Genomic DNA, 19,538 nt, shown 5'->3' with positions numbered 1-19,538 from the left:
AGGATGGGGCCCAGAGGCAAAGCACCCTTTCAAACCATGCCCTACAAGTGGAAATCCGTCACGGAGCAAGCAAGGTGGCTACAGGCCTCCTCCTCTGGCAGCAGGACGAGGCCTGGCTCCGCAGCACCAGCCCGGACTCCCCGGGAGGGTGAGCACCCACCGGAGGCTTCCTCCTTCCCCGGGGCAGGGCTCCCTCCGCCCCACCTGAGGGTTTACAACGGGGAAGGCCATGAGGGATGAGGCAGCCCCGGGACTTTACAGGGCTCTGCACGGCGACGAGCCCGGGGTGCACCGGGCCAGGCCCCAACCCGCTCACCGGGCGGCGGAAAGAGGCGCGGGGCAGCTCCCGGGGACTCACAGTAAAGCAGGGCTATGGATGTCAATAGAATGTCGCCAAAAAGAAGCAAGATGTACAGACACTGAGTGTACCAGTCTTGCTCTAATTACTATCTATAAGCATAGCTCCTACCTATAAACTAAGAGATTAGGAACTTTGCCTCTATAGGTTTTATCAGTAAAGCTTACCTGGAATGGTTGTTAATAATCTTTCACAAGCTATATACTCACTCCCCCTTGTGGTTCACATGCTTATAGACATTTAAAAACCACATGCAGGAGGGCATTGCTGCGAAAGAGCTAAATACAAATGTTTTCATGTCCAGTCAGCTTTTGGTATTAGTCCGTCTTCAGCATTACAAAAAGGATCCAACCACATCAGTAACTATCACCTTTAAGGCATAACTCCTCTGGAACAATACGCAGAAAAAAAAAACCCAAAAGAATACAAAAGTAAATATTCCACACAGGAGACACAGCTCAGCAACAGCTAAGAAAAAAATCAACACAGAATTTGTTAGACTACAGTCAGATCTTTGCTGCTGTTAACAGTTTAAATATCTCACGTGAAAAGGAGTAAAATTCTATGTGGTATTCATACCTTTTATATATATATATATATATATATATATATATACACACATATATACATACACACCTATCCATATATGTATATAAAAGCCTACCGTAAGCTCCAAGAACTCCAGCTGATACTATCACACAAAGACAGCTTTTTTCTAGCGTCAACTGACAAGTATTTGCACAGAAATTGAAAATGGAAGGAAAATCAAACTGACTGTACAAGTAAATTAAGGTTTATGCCCTTTACTGCTCAGTCCACACTCAAATCTTCACATCCTTTTCATTACAGCTGGAATTGCTCTTGCCAAGGTAGAGAAAATATTCACTACCATAGTATGGCAATACTATAATTCATCACCTTTCTTTCTTCCCCACAAGTATCACTTTCGTGGGAAACTGCATGTTCTTTTCTGTCAAACGAGGCAATCCAGTGTCTACTGCAATGCAATGGAGTGGGTCCAGGATTACACCTTGGCTGAATCCGGTGCAGGAAAGAATAGTTTGTCAGAAATGATTAGTCACTTCAAAAATCACAGTATTTGACAGAAGAGAAAACAACTCTGCAACAAGAGGATCACAAATCAAGGTGAAGCAGACAATGTCTCAACGTCTTAAAAGTAAAAAACACTCTTGTTTTTTAATCTTTTAAAGTGCAAATGCATGCCACCATTTTGTAATATTTCCTGTCACCAACACTGTCATTTTGATGTGGAGATATTACCAACAGAAGCGTACAACTGCCAGCATTTGAGAGCCACAGGCATTAATATTTTGGTGAAAAAGGGTAATTAATCTAAATCCAAGTTCCACAAGATCACTAGAGACAAAAATCATAGAATCATAGAATAATTAGGGTTGGAAAGGACCTGAAGATCATCTAGTTCCAACCCCCCTGCTGTGGGCAGGGACACCTTACACTAAATCATATCACCCAAGGCCTCGTCCAACCTGGTCTTGAACACTGCCAGGGATGGAGCATTCACAACCTCCCTGGACAACCCATTCCAGTGCCTCACCACCCTAACAGGAAAGAATTTCCTCCTTATATCCAATCTAAACTTCCCCTGTTTAAGTTTTAACCCGTTACCCCTTGTCCTATCACTACAGTCCCTAATGAAGAGTCCCTCCCCAGCATCCCTACAGGCCCCCTTCAGATACTGGAAGGCTGAGGTCTCCACGCAGCCTTCTCTTCTCCAGGCTGAACAGCCCCAACTTTCTCAGCCTGTCTTCATACGGGAGGTGCTCCAGTCCCCTGATCATCCTTGTGGCCCTTCTCTGGACTTGTTCCAACAGTTCCATGTCCTTTTTATGTTGAGGACACCAGAACTGCACACAATACTCCAGGTGAGGTCTCACAAGAGCAGAGTAGAGGGGCAGGATCACCTCCTTCGACCTGCTGGTCACGCTCCTTTTGATGCAGCCCAGGATTCGGTTGGCTTTCTGGGCTGCAGGCGCACACTGAAGCCAGCTCATGTTCATTTTCTCATTGACCAGCACCCCCAAGTCCTTCTCCGCAGGGCTGCTCTGAATCTCTTCTCTGCCCAACCTGTAGCTGTGCCTGGGATTGCCCCGACCCAGGTGTAGGACCTTGCACTTGGCATGGTTAAACTTCATGAGGTTGGCATCAGCCCGCCTCATAAGCGTGTCGAGGTCCCTCTGGATGGCATTCCTTCCCTCCAGGGTATCAACCGAACCACACAGCTTGATGTCATTGGCAAACTTGCTGGGGGCGCACTCAATCCCACTGTCCATGTCAGCGACGAAGATCTTGAACAAGACCGGTCCCAACACCGATCCCTGAGGGACACCACTCGTTACTGGTCTCCAGCCAGACATTGAGCCATTGACCACAACTCTCTGTGTGAGGCCATCCAGCCAGTTCTTTATCCACCGAGCGGTCCATCCGTCAAATTGATGTCGCTCCAGTTTAGAGACAAGGATGTCGTGTGGGACAGTGTCGAACGCTTTACACAAGTCCAGGTAGATGACATCAACTGCTCTACCGGTCCATCAGTTCTGTAGCCCCATCATAGAAGGCCATCAAATTGGTCAGGCAGGATTTCCCCTTAGTGAAGCCATGCTGGCTGTCACCAAGCACCTTGTTGATTTTCATGTGCCTTAGCATGCCTTCCAGGAGAATCTGCTCCAAGATTTTGCCAGGCACAGAGGAGAGACTGACTGGTCTGTAATTCCCCAGGTCATCCATTTTCCCCTTCTTGAAAATGGGGGTTACATTTCCCTTTTTCCAGTCATCGGGAACTTCACCTGACTGCCATGAATTCTCAAATATGATGGCCAGCGGCTTCGCAACTTCATTCGCCAGCTCCTTCAGGACCCGTGGATGAATCTCATCAGGACCCATGGACTTGTGCACATTCAGATTTTTAAGATGGTCTCGAACCAGTTCCTCTCCTACAGTGGGCGCAAGGTCTTCATTCTCACAGTCCTGCATCTGCCTTCCAAGACTTGGGTGGTGCGGTCAGAGCCTTTGCCAGTGAAGACCGAGGCAAAGAAGTCATTCAGAACCTCAGCCTTCTCCAAATCCTGTGTATCCAGTTCTCCCGAGAGCTTCCTGAGGAGGCCTTCCTTCTCCCTAGTCTGTTTTTTTATTTGCTATGTACTTGTAGAATCCCCTCCTGTTATCTCTAATACCTCTAGCTTTTAATTCTAACTGGGCCTTAGCTTTCCTAACCTGGTCCCTAGCTTCCCAGACAACACCCTTGTACTCTTCCCATGCCGCCTGTCCTTGCTTCCACTTATTATAAGCCTCTTTTTTCATTTGAATTTTCCACAGGAGCTCCTTATCCATCCAAGGAGGTCTCCTGGCCCTCCTGCTGCACTTCCTTCTGGTTGGGATGCAACACTCCTGAGCTTGCAGCAGGTGATCCTTGAATATCGACCAACAGTCTTGGGCCCCTCTGCCCTCTAGGGCTGTATCCCATGGAACCTTCCTAAGCAGGTTCCTGAAGAGGCCAAAGTCTGCTCTTTTGAAGTCCAGGGCAGTGAGCTTGCTGCACGCTCTTCTCACTGTCCTGAGGATCTCAAATTCGAGCATCTCATGATCGCTGCATCCAAGGCTGCCCTGGAGAGTCACATTTCCAACGAGCCCTTCCCTGTTGGTGAGTACGAGGTCAAGCACGGCACCTCTCCTTGTCGGCTCCTCTATTACTTGCAGAAGGAAGTTGTCTTCCTCACAATCGTGGAACCTCCTGGATTGCTTGTGCCGGGCCGTACCGTCCTTCCAACAGATGTCAGGGTGGTTGAAGTCACCCATGAGAACAAGGGCCTGTGAGCGTGAGGCTTTTCCTATCTGTCTATGGAGTGCTTCATCCACAGGTTCTCCTTGATCAGGCGGTCTGTAACAGACGCCCACAGTGATGTCTCCCATAGCTGTTTTCCCTTTAACCCTGACCCACAAACTCTCTGTGGACTGCTCACCTGTCCCCAGACAGAGTTCCATACTCTCCAGCCTATCCCTAACATAAAGGGCAACTCCCCCTCCCCACCTGCCAGGCCTGTCCTTCCTAAAGAGCCTGTAACCTTCCATTCCAGCATTCCAGTCATAGGAGCCATCCCACCATGTTCCTGTGATGCCTATTATATCATACCCCCGTAGACATGCACACATCTCTAATTCCTCTTGTTTGTTCTCCATGCTACGGGCATTTGTATAGAGGCATCTGAGCCGAGCTCCAACTGAAGCCGGCTCATCGGCTGGAGCGGCTGGGATATCTCTACATTGCTCCAAGCATTTATTATAGGTTCTGGCAACTGACTGGGTGTGTTGGGATGGAATGATGCCCCCCTCCCCCAACACATCTAGTTTAAAGCCTCCTTGACCAGTCTGGCAAGCCTCCTACCAAAACTGTTCTTTCCCTTCTTTATCATCAGACCAGCTCCACCAGCCCCCACTACACCTGGCCTATAGGCTTGGGTCCCGTGTTCAAGACACCCAAACCCCTGACTATGACACCACCCTTTTAACCAGTTATTAACCTGGCTAATCCTCCTAGCTTTTTTTAGGTCCTCCCCTGTATCCTGGAGAACTGACGAAAAGACTATCTGAGCTCCAGAGCCCCTAACCACCTCCCCCAGGGCTCTGTAGTCCTTCTTTATGTTCCCCAGGCTACTACTATCTATATCCCTAGCACCCACATGGATCACCAGGAGTGGGTAATAGTCTGTGGGACTTACTAGAGCAGGCAGCCTCTCTGCCACATCCCTGATCCGTGCCCCCGGTAGGCAACACACCTTCCTTGAGATGGGGTCTGGCCGGCAGACGAGTACTTCTGTCCCTTTCAGTGCAGAGTCCCCTACTACTACGACCCGCTGCTTTTTCCTGGCATCACCAGTAGAGATCTTCTTTACCAGGGCATCAGCCGGCTGTTTCTGGTGCGAGTGTGTTTCCTCGTTAGCCCCCCTGCAGGACAGCAAAACGGTTCTGCGTGGGGACAGCGGATTTAGAGGGAAGCCCCTTGCTTTTGGTTGTCCTTTTCCTTTTTTTTTTTTTTTTTTTGTCACTAATTCCCAGCTTCCCAGGTTAACGGCCTCCTTCTTTCCTTCATGAGGTAGAGGTGAAGCTCGAGGCCCCTGCACAGTTTGGGCCAGGAGCAAGCATTCCTGCTTACTCTCAGCTTCCCTGACATCTCGCAGCTCAGCCACCTGCTGCAGGAGGACCTCCACCAGGGAGCACCGAGTGCAGCCCTGCCCATCGTGCACCCTTCCCTCACCAGACCAGTGCAGGCACTCTCTACACCCCGAGCTCTGCACTGCAGCCTCCCCTCTCATCGCTCTGTCTGGGTGCCTACGCTGGCCACCGCCGGGGCAGCCAGAGCAGAGTTCCCGGACCGGGCCCTGATCATACGACGAGTGCTCACCACCCCGCTCGCCTGCCCGCGCGAACTGCCTCGACCCGCTCTGTTTGCCCGCTCTGCAAACTGCCTCGCCGCGCTCCTGGTCCCTCGCGCTCCCTGGGGCAGGTTTTTACCCAGCCAGGGCTGGTGCCGCTGCTTCAGGCTCCGCCCCGTGCGAGTCAGCTGCTCGCTCTCGTCAGCTGAGCTGCCGGCTCCTGGGCAGGTCCTGTCGAGGACTCGAAGCTCCCTCGGTGGCTCCTGTCACTAAGTATTACTTCGTACCTCAAAACTTCTACCCATGTTTTACATTCAGACCTTTGTAGCTTATGTTTCACGTATGTGAATAAGGCTAACAAAGATACTGAAAAGGTCGCCTAAGTATCCATTGCCACTAGTATTACTAGTGATGCTAAGGAAACCAATGCAAGGTAATTTTATAGACACTTTTCACCTCAAAGCTCAGTGCAATCTCAGTACATGTAGTGGCTTTTGATGACTCCAGATCAGACATAAGAGTTAATGAGAAATAATACAAGAAGCAGAATACATTAACTGGGTCAAATTCATGACAGGACAGATGTAAGATTAACCCTTAACATGCAAACAGAGATAGTGCATGCTGCTCTAAGAATTAGCAACACTTTAGATTTACCAAAGCATATTCAGCATTACAGAACATGCTCCACAAGCAAAAAATAACCTAAATTCCATTTCAACATCAGGAGAAAGGAATGCAAGAGCCACTGCTAAATGACTTCGCAATAAAGGCCAGAATAATTATAGAGCCGCTATCCGGTTGACTGAAATCATATGAGAATTCACAGAGAGAAAAAAGCGCTCCCCACAGGACGCTGAGAAAAAAAAAAAACAAAACCAAAACACCCCTCCCATAGCAAACACAACTTTACAAAACCCAAACCAAGCCAAAAACCCCAACAATCAAATATACATAAAAGAAGTGAAAAAAACACCACCAACAAAAAAATCCTCCAGAAAACACAAGACATCTCCCCCCCTTCCGATCTTTGAGCTAATCAGGGCATTCAGGAATTGGGGGCTGGGAAAGAATAAAAAGCCCCAAACAACAACAGCTAACTTGGGAACCTCTCCAGTTGGAAAACATGATCTAGGACAGCAGACAGAAAAGTGTGCTGTCTTGCAGAGCTGTAGAATCAGACTTCCTGCATATTTACTGCAAACAGCAGCTGGGATTTTAGTCATTACTTTGCACCCAAATCATTACTGAACTGCTTACTCAACCATCTTTTCAGAGATTAGCCTGTTGGTCAAACAAAATCCAACATGAGAAAATACTGAAACTTGGATGTCAGATTCCATCATCAATTATGGAAAAATACATTCTAATAAATAATACAAGTTTTTAGTAACTCCAAAGAAGTAGGGCAAGATTCTCATAATGATTTTAGGGTAAATGACTGAGAGCTGCTGAATTTCAACTACGTATGTAGCACCTTAAATCTTTTCTGAAATCTTCTTGGGCTGCTGAAAGCTTTTAAGAATAACTATAATACATACTTAAAGAAGTAGTTGCCCCTTACAAACAGAAAAAGGGCATATCTTATAAGCAACTTTACTACTACCAAAACAGGATGAAAAGTACAAGACAAGATGATATAAGTTACTGCAACAGCCAAAACTTATCCCACTAGAAAATTAAATCAAGGTAGGGAAATCTTCCCTTCCCATTCTGTGTCCCTGCAGAAAAAAAGCAGCTAACTCCCAACCGTCAGACTACAGGCTTTTTATTAATACGAAGGTTACAACAGAATTATTATGAAAAATGGATTTTACTAGCCACGACCCGATTACAAAAATACACACTGAGAGGGGTTTTCCTCCAGAGGGCAGTGTGTAACTACAACTACCGATCAAGCATCAGACCTGAAAGTGTTCATTGTGAGACAGGTCAATTCAGGTATTCAACATTACATTAGCTCTAACAGGATCTTATATTTCTGATCTATATACAGCTTATATACAAGAGGCAACTTCTGTGTAGTGATGTTTCTCAAGCTTCTGTTCCTAGTAAATAGAGAAACATGGGGAAAAAGTTAAATATCTATGACTGAACACCACTGACACCGGTAATGATTATTTGAGTTGGATGACAAAACCAGAACGAGAGAGAGAGAGATGTGTAAAGACAGTCAGCTGTATGAGTATACTCCTTTTCTCCTCAACTAAATATACTGCATCTGATAATTCCACCTTGTGTCATGCTGTTGCCCTTGCTGCAGTTGAAAAAAGGAGGGAAAAAAAACCAAACCAACACATATGCACACAAGGATTCAAAAGGAGTCTCCTGATCATTTGGTGCCTTAGGGTCAGGCATTCCTCAAAGCTCAGATACTTCATGTATAACACTGTCAAACAATGCATAAACCCAGCGAACTTACTGCTCACAAGTCACAACTCGCATCTCAAGAGGCAAGTCTCCACAGGAGAGTGATACGCAGCAGCTCATGAACAGGTATACACTGTACTTGGCAACTTCTCCAGTGGAGTGGGGATTTCTCTAATATATATTTCCATGTCTAAAAAAGTCTCCTTGCAATGGAATTCCAATGTCATCAGGAAGAATTTTTTCCAAAACTGTAACTACTTATCATGCTGATGCAGATTTTTTCCCCCTAAACTTTCCCAACCATCCATACACACACAAACTCCATGTTTAATAGTACCATATTATCTCCTTGGCACAGCAATTAGAATGCATTAGAATATGAAAGTCAAATATTCACATATATATTTTACTGATATCCACAATATTATTCATTTGTGCAATCAAGTGCATAAACTGCATCAATAAACCTCATCACCTGATTGAAGTCCTCTGAAGCTGTACAAAATTCACAAAATATTGTTCTACCTTGCAAAGCTACAAGCAATGGCCAATAGATGAGAATGTCATAAAAAATGGATTTTTAGTTGAGTTCACAAAAAGACAGTAATTTCTATGCCAGTTTGCTTTCTAACAAAATCAAGGAGGAGTAAAAACAGGGAAAAAAATGAACACTGTGGGGCAAAGACAAACAAGAATCTTTCAGTAGAGCTCAGAAGGGAATAATTTTTTTCTGCAGCTGTAACTTCCTTAGACCACTGACAGCTTTTTTAAAGTCTGAATCTAAATACAAACTTCCCTTGTGATCACGCTGAGCAGATAATCAGTCATAAATTTGGGGATTTTTCTGCTTATAGATCAAACTCCAAAACCTCAGGCCATAATAAATAATACTCATCAACTCATTGGTGCTATATACTATCAACTCATTGGTGTATTTCTGTAATCATTAGCACTATTCCCACAGGAAATGTGAAAGGAGGAGGGAAATCTGGTTTTCTTTCTTCCACCCTGATAACAGCCTTAATGACTACAGCACAGACTTCTATTAGAGGATCCTGAAGTATTTATAGTGAATAGGAATGGGATAGAAAGCTATCTTTAGTTCACATGAGCTTGATGAAAATGACTCACAAGAACTTCTCTGACACACTCAAATCTGCCAGCACTTGATCCTTTCTCCCCTGCAGGAGTCTGTTCTGTGGATGTGCAGACTCAGGGTGTGGGAACAACCTGCTGAGACTACCAATGGATCTATTATTTGGCTCATAAAACTTGTAAAAATCTCACAGAATGTACAACGTGCTATTGTGTCTGTAAATCTCTTTCATGACTTGGTTAGCAGCCCGACTCAAAGCAGTCTGGCCTGTTTTCACTTCTATCATAAAAGGGGTTTTTTGAAAGAGCCATTTAACTGTGACCACGGTTTCAGCAAGACTGTGAAGACAAAAGAAGGGCTGAAACCATATGGACGCTTCAGTATTCAGGCTTCAGCAAATCAGTACTTTTTCCTTAGAACTTGTTTTTGTATAATTAGCTTTCTATGTACTGAATGAACTAATACATCAATATTCAAGGTGCAGGAAACTGCTATTTGTTACCCGTAATCTACATTAAATTTTTAGAAACCATAGTGTGCCTATAGCGAGCATTCTCTAATAAAAAGCCTTCAGAGGATTAATGTAATAATCAGCCCTTTCTGTCTTGTATCTTGAACAGAACAGACCAGGAGAAAAAAACAATTTATTTTGCCTTTCCTCTGTCCAGAGCATTTTGAAATACAAGGAATTATTTATGTTACTTTTAGTCACCAGATTGTAGCAAGTAAAGGTTTGTATAACAAGCAAATTGATACACTCAGCTTTTAAGTTTGCCATCAGTCTCTGTGACTTACACAGCAATGCTTGTCGTCACTACTGCCACAACAAACACCATCATATTCTTTTTACTGAGAAACACACCACATTGGATCCAAAAAACCCAAACAAAACCCAAAACTGTGTTATTTTTTCACAAATCTGAATCGATTTTCTGCATTCTATTTACAGCAGAGTCCAGTTCCCCATCAAGAGCACATTCTCAACAAGTATTAATTACCGTTCTTATGGGACTCACAAGAAACTCAAGTAGTATGCTGCAGGATCAGCGTGGCTAAGGGCAGGCACAACTAAGACACAGCTCAAGCAGGGCCTGAAGGCCCCAGTCTGAGCTTAAACGGAGCCCTTGCTCTGTGGGTGTGGGTGCAAGTCCTAAGTGAGGCTGGTCAGGACACTTAAGGCAAATGAGTGCCCTCAGGGCCCTGACAGTACAATTTGCTTGGGACTTTAACTCTTGGGTAGAATCACCAGCAGCCAGACCACCCTAATACAATTTAAACCTGTGGCATGTACTACTTGAAAGAAAATCTGCCTTGTAAAAACATGCATTAAGCCAAAATCTCTTTAGAGATGAAACACTAATTGCTATTGAGACTTTGTGTACAATTAGCTTGTTCTAGTTTTGAAGTATGCTTGATACATCATACACAACATTCAAGTTTGTGTTTTCAGTCAGTCAATCAACACTTCTCTGCCTAGAGACATTACTAGCTATATTTTCCTGGGCATCAGAAATATGAATCTGTTTCACAGAACTTCAGTATCCTGAATCAGCAAAATCAGATTCCCAAAAGTTCTCATTTTCTCCCTCTTCTCATACTATCACTTCATTTAAAGGTGTTTTTTTCACCACTTAAGCATCACCCATCAAAGCCAACAACCAAAGCCGTCAACTGGCACCAACCCTCTTGCTCAAACTAAGTATGTAGGCATTATATGGCAAACTTGTGCAAATGGCAATGTTGGTGCAAGCAACATTGCAAAATGCTAGAAATCTATTTTTCAGCTTTGTAACTTGAGCAGGTCAGTGTTCTGCAGTTCATACCAGACTTAAGACTGCCATCAGAATTTATTCAAGAAGCTGGAAAATTTATAAACATTAATGTAGTAATTACTACAAGGTGAGTTATAGAAGACAATGAACATGTATTTACTGAAACTTTAGTCAGCAAAGGAGGTTGCAAGATCCTGTTATGAACTCAGGCACATCTTTTACAGTCATAGTAAACTGTTAACAAATTACTGGTAAAAGGCCTCCTTTATTTGGCATTAATGATAATTTTTTTGGAGTAAGAATACATTTCTGAAAACAGTTTTATTACTAACCTGGACTTTTACAGCCAAAAAATGTTGGGGGGGCTAGTAATGTCACTGAATTGGGGACAAAACTCATAGTTCTCCAAAGTGAAGGCACACACAGGAAAAAATGAAAGAGGAAGGAGAAAAGAAGGCGACAGTAACCCTTGTATTCTCCCTCACAAGACTCTTTTCCCCAGGCTTTCTGCCCCGACATCAAAGTTTTAATAACTAAGCTTAGCACCAGTGCTATTGACAAGAGTCCAAGACAAGCTTCTACTAGAAGAGTTGAAAAGATCAGAAACCACATTTGTAATATAGAACTTGCTGCAACAAGACAAGACACACATATTGATGAATTGGCACATGAAACCTCTGCCTTCTCCTTGGCCGTATTATTCAAACTGTAACAATGTACTCTATATAGCACAGTGCAAGATAGACAGTAAATTAAATAGGGCAATTAACATGTCCACCACTTAGTTGCTTTTGGCATCCCCTCTTCTACAGTATTCTTCAGAAGGCTCTTGGCCTCCTCTGTCTCTGCTACTTTACCATATCCCAACTTCAGGCTGGAATTGAAGCCAGGGACCTTGCAACACTGAGCTTTTTAGAGCAGAATTCCAGCAGCAGTCCTCAGAGTCCTCTGGCAGTCCCTTTTCCACAGACCTTTGTGTTCTGTTCTTCCTGTTCTCTTCTTTGAAATCCTAATTCCTACCTCCACTCCAACCCTAGGCATAAAATCCAGCACAGGACCCCTCCACACTTTCAGGCAAATTAATTATTTGCACTTGCCTTTGGCAGTGCCCTCTCAACGCTGCATTACATATTCCTAGTTTACTTCTGTGATCAACCTGAATGAACCCTAACGTGGACACTCTGAATTTCCATCAGCTATGAACACCCACAGAGGGAATTCTAGCAACAGAACCCAGCTGACTGTCTCTCAATCTCCTTCCTGATCAAATCTCTAACCTGAAGTAGAAATTCAGGTGTCTGAGAAATTCAGGCTGTGCACATGAACAGGTACAGAAATACCCTACATCCAAGGTTAACCTTTTTTTATCGGACACTGTTCAGAGGATTACTGTCTTCAAAAAGAAAGGGAACAAAGCCCAATAATTAAAGAAGCCCATTGTTGAGAGACGTAACATAGAAGCCAGATCTTTTCAAGGTTCTCAGAAATAATATTCACTTAAATGAAACATGTTGAAAGCTACTAATTCAGTGGAAACTGCAGCACTGCAAGAGACTCTCAATGCAGAATCACATGCCTAAAGCGCCTTCCAAATTTTATATATTGCCAATTCAGGACTGATTTTTCAATAAAATTCATGAATGCTCCAGAATGTTTTATTTATTCTAATAAAATACACATTTATTATATTTATTTTTTCAGCACTTAGATCTTGTACAAAAGGAAACCAGAATTTACAATTTTGCCAGGATTCCAGTTACTTTTTGGACCAGAAGTGATTTTCCAGCTGCAATGGTAGTAAGTATATCGCTAAAACCATAAACCTTAATCTGACATTTTTATGATCTTTTCAAATGTGTTCCTTTACTTTTCCTGAAATCCATTAGCAATATGTATTCTTTCAATCTACTAACAAAGGCAAGATCATAGGCAGTCACCACAAAACTGAAGAGGCCCCAGTATAAAAATGCAACCTACCCCCCAAAGTAAAATGTCCACAAGCATTTCACTGAATCAGGCAGAAAGCAATCTGATATTTATAATTAATTTTTCTGTAGCAAAAGATAGACAAAAGCAGTATTTAACAACAAATGACTGGAAATGCTCTGGCAGTGCTGATTATACACCAAATGAAATATTCTGAGTATAAGAAATGGTACCTTACCTTAACATATTCCAAAGTAGGATCCAGAATGTTCTGATCTCTGTAAGAAAATGAAGCAAGGAGAGAGGAAATAAAAAAAAAACCCACATGGTAAGTGCAAGTATAATGTCATACTGAAGAGATGCATTCATACAAGCGATAGGCTACTAGGTCACGTTAAAACCCTTGTTAAAACCTGTGTGTTATAGCTAGATCACCTACACTATCTAACTTTTCACAATATAAATCACTGATTTCTTCTAGGAGGTCAGGTAGTAGAGCCACTAGTAATTAATCTGTGAAATAAAGCTAATTATATAGACTTAAGCAGAGCAAAAACAATCTTGAAATTTCAACAGATGTCTGAAAATACTTACCTAAAAATATGTGAAATACGACCTAAAACATTCGAAATATACTTAAGAGAGCTCTTCCAATAGGTCCTAATTTTATTTCTTCCCTACTTATTTAAGCTACTGCTACTGATAGCATTGAGAGGGCATTGCTAACACAAGAAAATAGAAAGTAAAGCATTCACTTTTTATATAAGCAAAGCAAAGAATTCATAGATTTGCAAGGTAGAGTGTTTTATTTTTACATTTGGAAAAATAAATACAGTTCTTGCAGTCTTTTAAAAGTTCTCAGCATTATCACAATTTCAACATGACAATTATCTGAAACCCAGATAATCAAGTCATTGCCCTATTTAAAAAAAAAAGAAAAAGATCTCTTTTGCAAATTTTCTATACATATGATGGCAAAAGGCCCAGAAGCAATAAATAAAAGTAAAAAGAAACATATTTCTTCAAAGAGTTTCCTGTATTTGTTTTTGCTTGAGAACTAGCAAGTTAACAGAGTTTGCAGCACATGACTGGATGCTTTCTACAGAACCTGGGATGACACACATGGTGCTGGCCTTCAATACAAACATATAAGAGGCACAATGAAAACTCTGCAAACTTACAGACAATCAGGAGCTTCTTACAGCAATCACATTTGCCATACACCCCATAAATATTTGGTGGAAATAGTTACAATGATGTAACATTGTTTTGAATTTAACTGCATATTACCTGAAGTTAAATTATAATTTTATACTCAGTTTTTGGTCAGGTTCCCTAAGAATTTTTAACCCAGAATACCTACACATAGACAGAACAGAGCCCTCCCACTCCTTAGCCCTGCCCATAAATGATGGTGCTCAGCTGTTCAGGCTGTTCATGGGTTACTGTTTCACATTATCCCAATATTTAACCAGGGTCAAGTTCCATTCCCAGCTTTGTTTAAAAAAAAAACAAAACAAAACCAAACCAAAACCAACAACAAAGCTGCTAAATTCCATGGAAATAGAATTCGCATGATTTACAACTTTTCCCACCCAATATACAAAGAAGGGATAGCTTGGTGTCTGTACGCACATAAACTACATACAAACATACCGGGAAAAAAAAAACAACCATGGGTGAAACACAGAGGAAAAAGAAAAAGAAGTTCCAAAACAGAAAAAAGCTTTATTTCTCAATGCTTTGCAATTTGACTAGAGTTTGGGGGGGGGGGGGGGAATCCCATTCTTAATCAGTTCAGGAAAGTCATTAAGCATGGCTGAGCTCCTTTCACATTCAAATGATCTGTGGGAAGTTAAGCCAGTACCAAATGCTTCTGAAACACTTTGCAGTTAAGTTCTTCACTTGCCCATGGAATCTTTCAGGACAAGGCATCTACCAGCACTGCATACGTAACATGCTCCAAAAAACGAGTGTCAACAATAACACAAACAACTAGCTTACTTCAGCAGTAAGCATGTTTTGTCATGGACTGCATTTACAAACTCCATTCCTGCAGACTGGCCTTGCTACAGATTCCACCATTCCCACTCAAGGTACAAGACAAAAAATCTTCACGATGGATCAAGCCAAAGGAAAATGAAGGAGGCAGAAAAGCTTTAGAGACAAAATGGTCTCTTTACTTCTATATAAAGCAGGAAAACCAGAAGAGATAAAGAAGTGACCTACATTTTCTTCACCACCCACATGCTTTGAGAATTTCTGCTTTAGGAAATGGCTGGTGTAACAAATATTTTCAGAAGTACTGTAATATTTGACATGGTAGACTGTTCCACAACAAAACGTAGGAAACCCTGTAACTCACCACAAGCACAAGTTATACATAAAGACGTTTATGTTGTAGCCCTATTCACCCCAGACACCTTTCTCCTACCAGACCTACCCTCTCTCTGCCCATCTTCCCTTGCTGTCCAAGTCTTTACTTTCATGCAATTTTTTGGAAGTTATTTTCAAGGAATGGTAATTGATGTGCATTAAATAATAGTAAAGATTAACTACTGCATTTTCCTGTTGCTCAGTTCCACCATAATACTGCCACATTATATGCAGAAAAACAGATTAAGCAGCCCAATTAACTAGTAACTAACCAAATTACTTGATCACAAAACTAACTCCTGAATCTCAGCTCTCTGTCAGCAATGATGATACGGCCCTTTAGGCTATATAATTCCAGCAAAGGAAACCTATAATGTCAGCAATCTAAAAAATATAAAGCACTTTGTTTCCTTTTCATTTTCCCTCTTCGAGGAATCTTAAAAATGGTGAGCCACATTCTCACTTCTTGTATTGGGTGACCTGCAGAAAAAAATATTAACACTGTCCCATAACAGATCAGATGAAAGGCACTTGCAGGCTCTGCCACCTCTCAAATCAATTAAACTGAAGGTTTGTTTCAGTAATACTAACTTCTTCATCTTTCATCAGATTCTATTACATTTCAAGAAATGCTAATGTTTATCTTCAAATAAGCTTGACTTCACACCAGTATTGATTTACATCTGTTTACCTACAACATGTAGGTATTAGAGTCTGCACGTAAGTCAACCATTACTGTGTAAATTGTGGGTTCATAAAATGGATTTTATTACACATTTTGGCTTCCTAATAATCAGATAAGCTGTATTTCCATTCAGATTAAAAACACATTTAATGCAGAAAGGTGTCACCTGGAACACAGAAGTTCTCAGAGCACCTCCAGGTAAGATGTTGGGTAAGGTCTGCAGAAAGACATACAGTACTGACTTCAAACTCTTTTCACATTCATTCTGTCACAGAAGGGAATTTGGAAAGTTAAGAAAGATATGCAAACACACTTGCACATCCATTTTGTGTATTTACACTGCTGTTAGATCATCTCGTTTCATGACAAAAACTAAATCCCTTTACAACATTTTTTTTCTCGGGGGGGGGGGGAAGACAAGAAAAGTAAAAAAAGGCACCTGATTTGCTATATGTCATTCTTCTGAGTAGTCCAAGTTCTCTCCTGACCCTCCTCACATGCACAAAGTCTGTGTGGAAATTGCAGTAGCATGCACACTCTTCCAGTAATAATTCATCACCAAAAAAAGCAATTAGTCATCACAATCCTAAACTTCATGACTCTAAGACTGCCCCAGCCAGAAACATTCTCTCTAGAGTAACCTTACTGACATCTGACAGTATCTTTCTCTCTTCTGGCTGATCTCACAAATATACAACCTTTTAATCTCTCTGTACTAATCCTTGGAAACAACTTCTTTCCAATCCAGCTGAAAGATTCTTATTATTGTTTTTTTTTTCTGCACTTACAGGTTTTTTACAGATACTGCCAAGAAAATAACACACAGCTTGAATGTGAGACATGGAGCTCGAGAAACCCTACATAAAGATGAAGACAACACAGAAAACAGAGCTCTCTTGCTTCCTCCTTCTTCCCCCAAACCAAAATCTGTTGCAGCCATGAAGAGCTTGGTGTCTTATTGGTTGCAAGTGATTATAACAAAGTACTGATACATCTGAACCCTGTAAGAACAGGAATTAATGTTACATGTAGCCTCCTTCAAGACACAGCTAAAGCTGACAGTAATGAGAAAAGTGAGTGGAATTCAGATGTTTTTGAAGTTGACAACATCAGTAGTCATCAGCTGAAAGGAGGGAACTTGTATCACATTTCTGGTATGTCAAACTAAATACTGCCATACAGCCAAGTTCAAATCCTGCATTGATCTGAAGACAATGAGCAACCAAACATGAAAATCTGGTAAAGAAAACATTGAAGTCTGAGTAATTACTTACTCTTTTAAAATATTTGATAAAACTATTACATACTTAAAATTAGTACTACAGTTGAAAAGGTGAATCTTGGAATTCATCCCCAACACACATTATTTAGTTCAGTGAGTGCAGGAGAGTAACTCAGAAACAGTCAGTCTTTTTTTTTTTCCAGTGTCTGAGGTTTGTCCAATAGTTCTCTACAGCACTGCTTCAATAAAGAACCTTGAAGTAGGTATCCTGCAGTCTTTAGCTGTTAATTCTATGAAAAACTCCACCTTTCTGCTAACAATTCCAAATTACTGTAAAGAATCCTACAACGTACAGACCTTGATAGACTAAGCCATATTAAGTATCTGCTTTCTCCAGGTCTGTGGCATCCTCAGAGATGTATCAGCCACAATTATATGTTAGCTAAGATAACTTTCACAAAATTGAAGCCTAGACACAATTGTGTTATCAGAAATGCCCAAATCCTCACCATCATTCAACTGTCACATGGACACTCTCACAGTAATGGAAACTGCTGAACGGCCCTGAAGCAGCTTTGAGCTACTTCACACTTTTAAAAATGTACTTGTGGGAAAAGCATTAGGACACGCTGCAGTACTTGGCATGTGAAAGTATATTTGGTTGATTGTTTTAAAGTGACCTTTGCTGGGGACTTCCAAAAGCATCCCCTTCCTACTACATTGAAAGAGTGCTCCTGAGAAGAACCATCTTCTCAATAGTACCAATGCCAGATCAGAGTGAAGACAATACTGGCTCCAAGGGAGCCTGAGAAACTGAAAATGTACTGAGCTGTTGTATGGCTTCTTACACAGATAGAAGTGCTATAAACAGACCAGATGGGATCAAATAACTTCTTCAATTTGTGTCTTTGAAATCTCTCCATCTATGTACATTTAAGAAATACACCACTACTTAAGTATGAAGGTGCAAGTATGAGCATGCTAGACACTGTGCTTATGCACTGCAGACTGATGTTATTTGTACTGTAAACTGGAGTAAAAGATCCAGTGATTTTATCCTCCAGCAGCTTCTGCTTCACACACACACTCCTACTACATACCTAAGGCCATTCCACCCTTCTGTCTACAGCTGCACATCATCATGGACATGACTCATTCAAACACCAGTGGAAACAAGTGCAAACTGCTATGACTAACTGCATAATGACCCACAGTTCACACAAGAGCAGCAGGGACTCTTCAGTAATTAAAACTCAAGAAAAGAGACAATGTACTTTTCTCTGAATTAAACTCATTCATATTCGTTCAGAATGCCTCTTCAGAGATAGTATTACAGCCATTTACAACTTCAATCTTCTGTATCTCCCCAATTTGCTCCATTTTACCTATCACAGCAGAAAAATCTACCCCATTTTTTCTACCTTTTCCAAATCAATTTCTGCTTCTGCACCAGATACAGTACTGGTCTTTACAACCTGTCTAGGCACCCTCATTCTTTTTACTTTATTTTCCATAATATTTAAGAGTCCCAGAGCCAAAACTCTGTTCTTCAAAGCCCTTCTTAAAATCTTCTATTCCCAGGCAGTTACTATGTTGTGAAAGTATTCATTGGGCAGAGACTATCACTTATCCAAAGCAGTCACTGTTCCTACAAACTTCCTTATATGTGTGCTGCTGTCAACTTGCACTTCAGCTGACAACTCTTTACAGTCAATGCTTTAGTTGCTGTAGCTATTGAGAAGGCAACTCAAAAATAGTTGAACTTTCCAAAATGAACATGCACATTCCCAAAAGACTGACAAACACTCAGTAGGATCACAGGCTCCATCAATTCATCTGAAATGCACTTCAATCTAGGAAAAGTTTATTCACAAAGCACAGTTGCCACCCAGCTGGTACATCTTTCAGGAATGTGTATTTGGACTGAAGCATAGGAAAATTAATCCTTTCCTTTAGTACTGAATAAGATGATGGTGGAGGAAGAACTCTTCTCCTTGTCTACTCCCTTACCCTGGTTTAAGAAATTCATCGCATCAGAAGTTTCTCTACATTAAATGCTGAGAGTGAGCATTAGGAACTCTTTCCCCTGTGTGACATTTAACTCCTCTGGGGATATTCTACTCAATTTCACCAATATCCTGCTAATTAACAGAAATTTATAATCCTGTATATTACAACAGATCACTCATCTCCCTCCCCCACCTCCCATCATCAAAATAGATTATATTTTGACAGGTTTGTACCAGTGAGTTGCAACAAGCTCAGAACAACTTGAGGAACGTGAAAGTGGCAAAAAGTGGGCACAGGACTGTTCTGTCATTGGAG

General features: G+C 41.8%; 1 protein-coding gene across 2 annotated transcripts in view; it reads right to left on the bottom strand.

Moving 5' to 3' along the window:
• The window catches only part of BCAR3 (BCAR3 adaptor protein, NSP family member), a 91,204-nt gene that overhangs the window by 28,356 nt on the left and 43,310 nt on the right, over nt 1–19,538 (bottom strand). For both annotated transcript variants that reach the window (XM_061465490.1, XM_061465488.1), the window contains exon 3: nt 13,169–13,208. In XM_061465490.1, coding sequence (XP_061321474.1) covers nt 13,169–13,208 — 40 coding nt within the window. The remainder of the gene's footprint in view (nt 1–13,168; nt 13,209–19,538) is intronic.

This window comes from Pezoporus flaviventris, unplaced genomic scaffold, assembly GCF_033815535.1.
Source record: "Pezoporus flaviventris isolate CSIRO_AGI_PZ_B2104156 unplaced genomic scaffold, CSIRO_AGI_Pfla_v1 ptg000040l, whole genome shotgun sequence".
NCBI lineage: Eukaryota > Metazoa > Chordata > Aves > Psittaciformes > Psittacidae > Pezoporus > Pezoporus flaviventris.
This window is presented reverse-complemented; position numbering and strand designations above follow the sequence as displayed.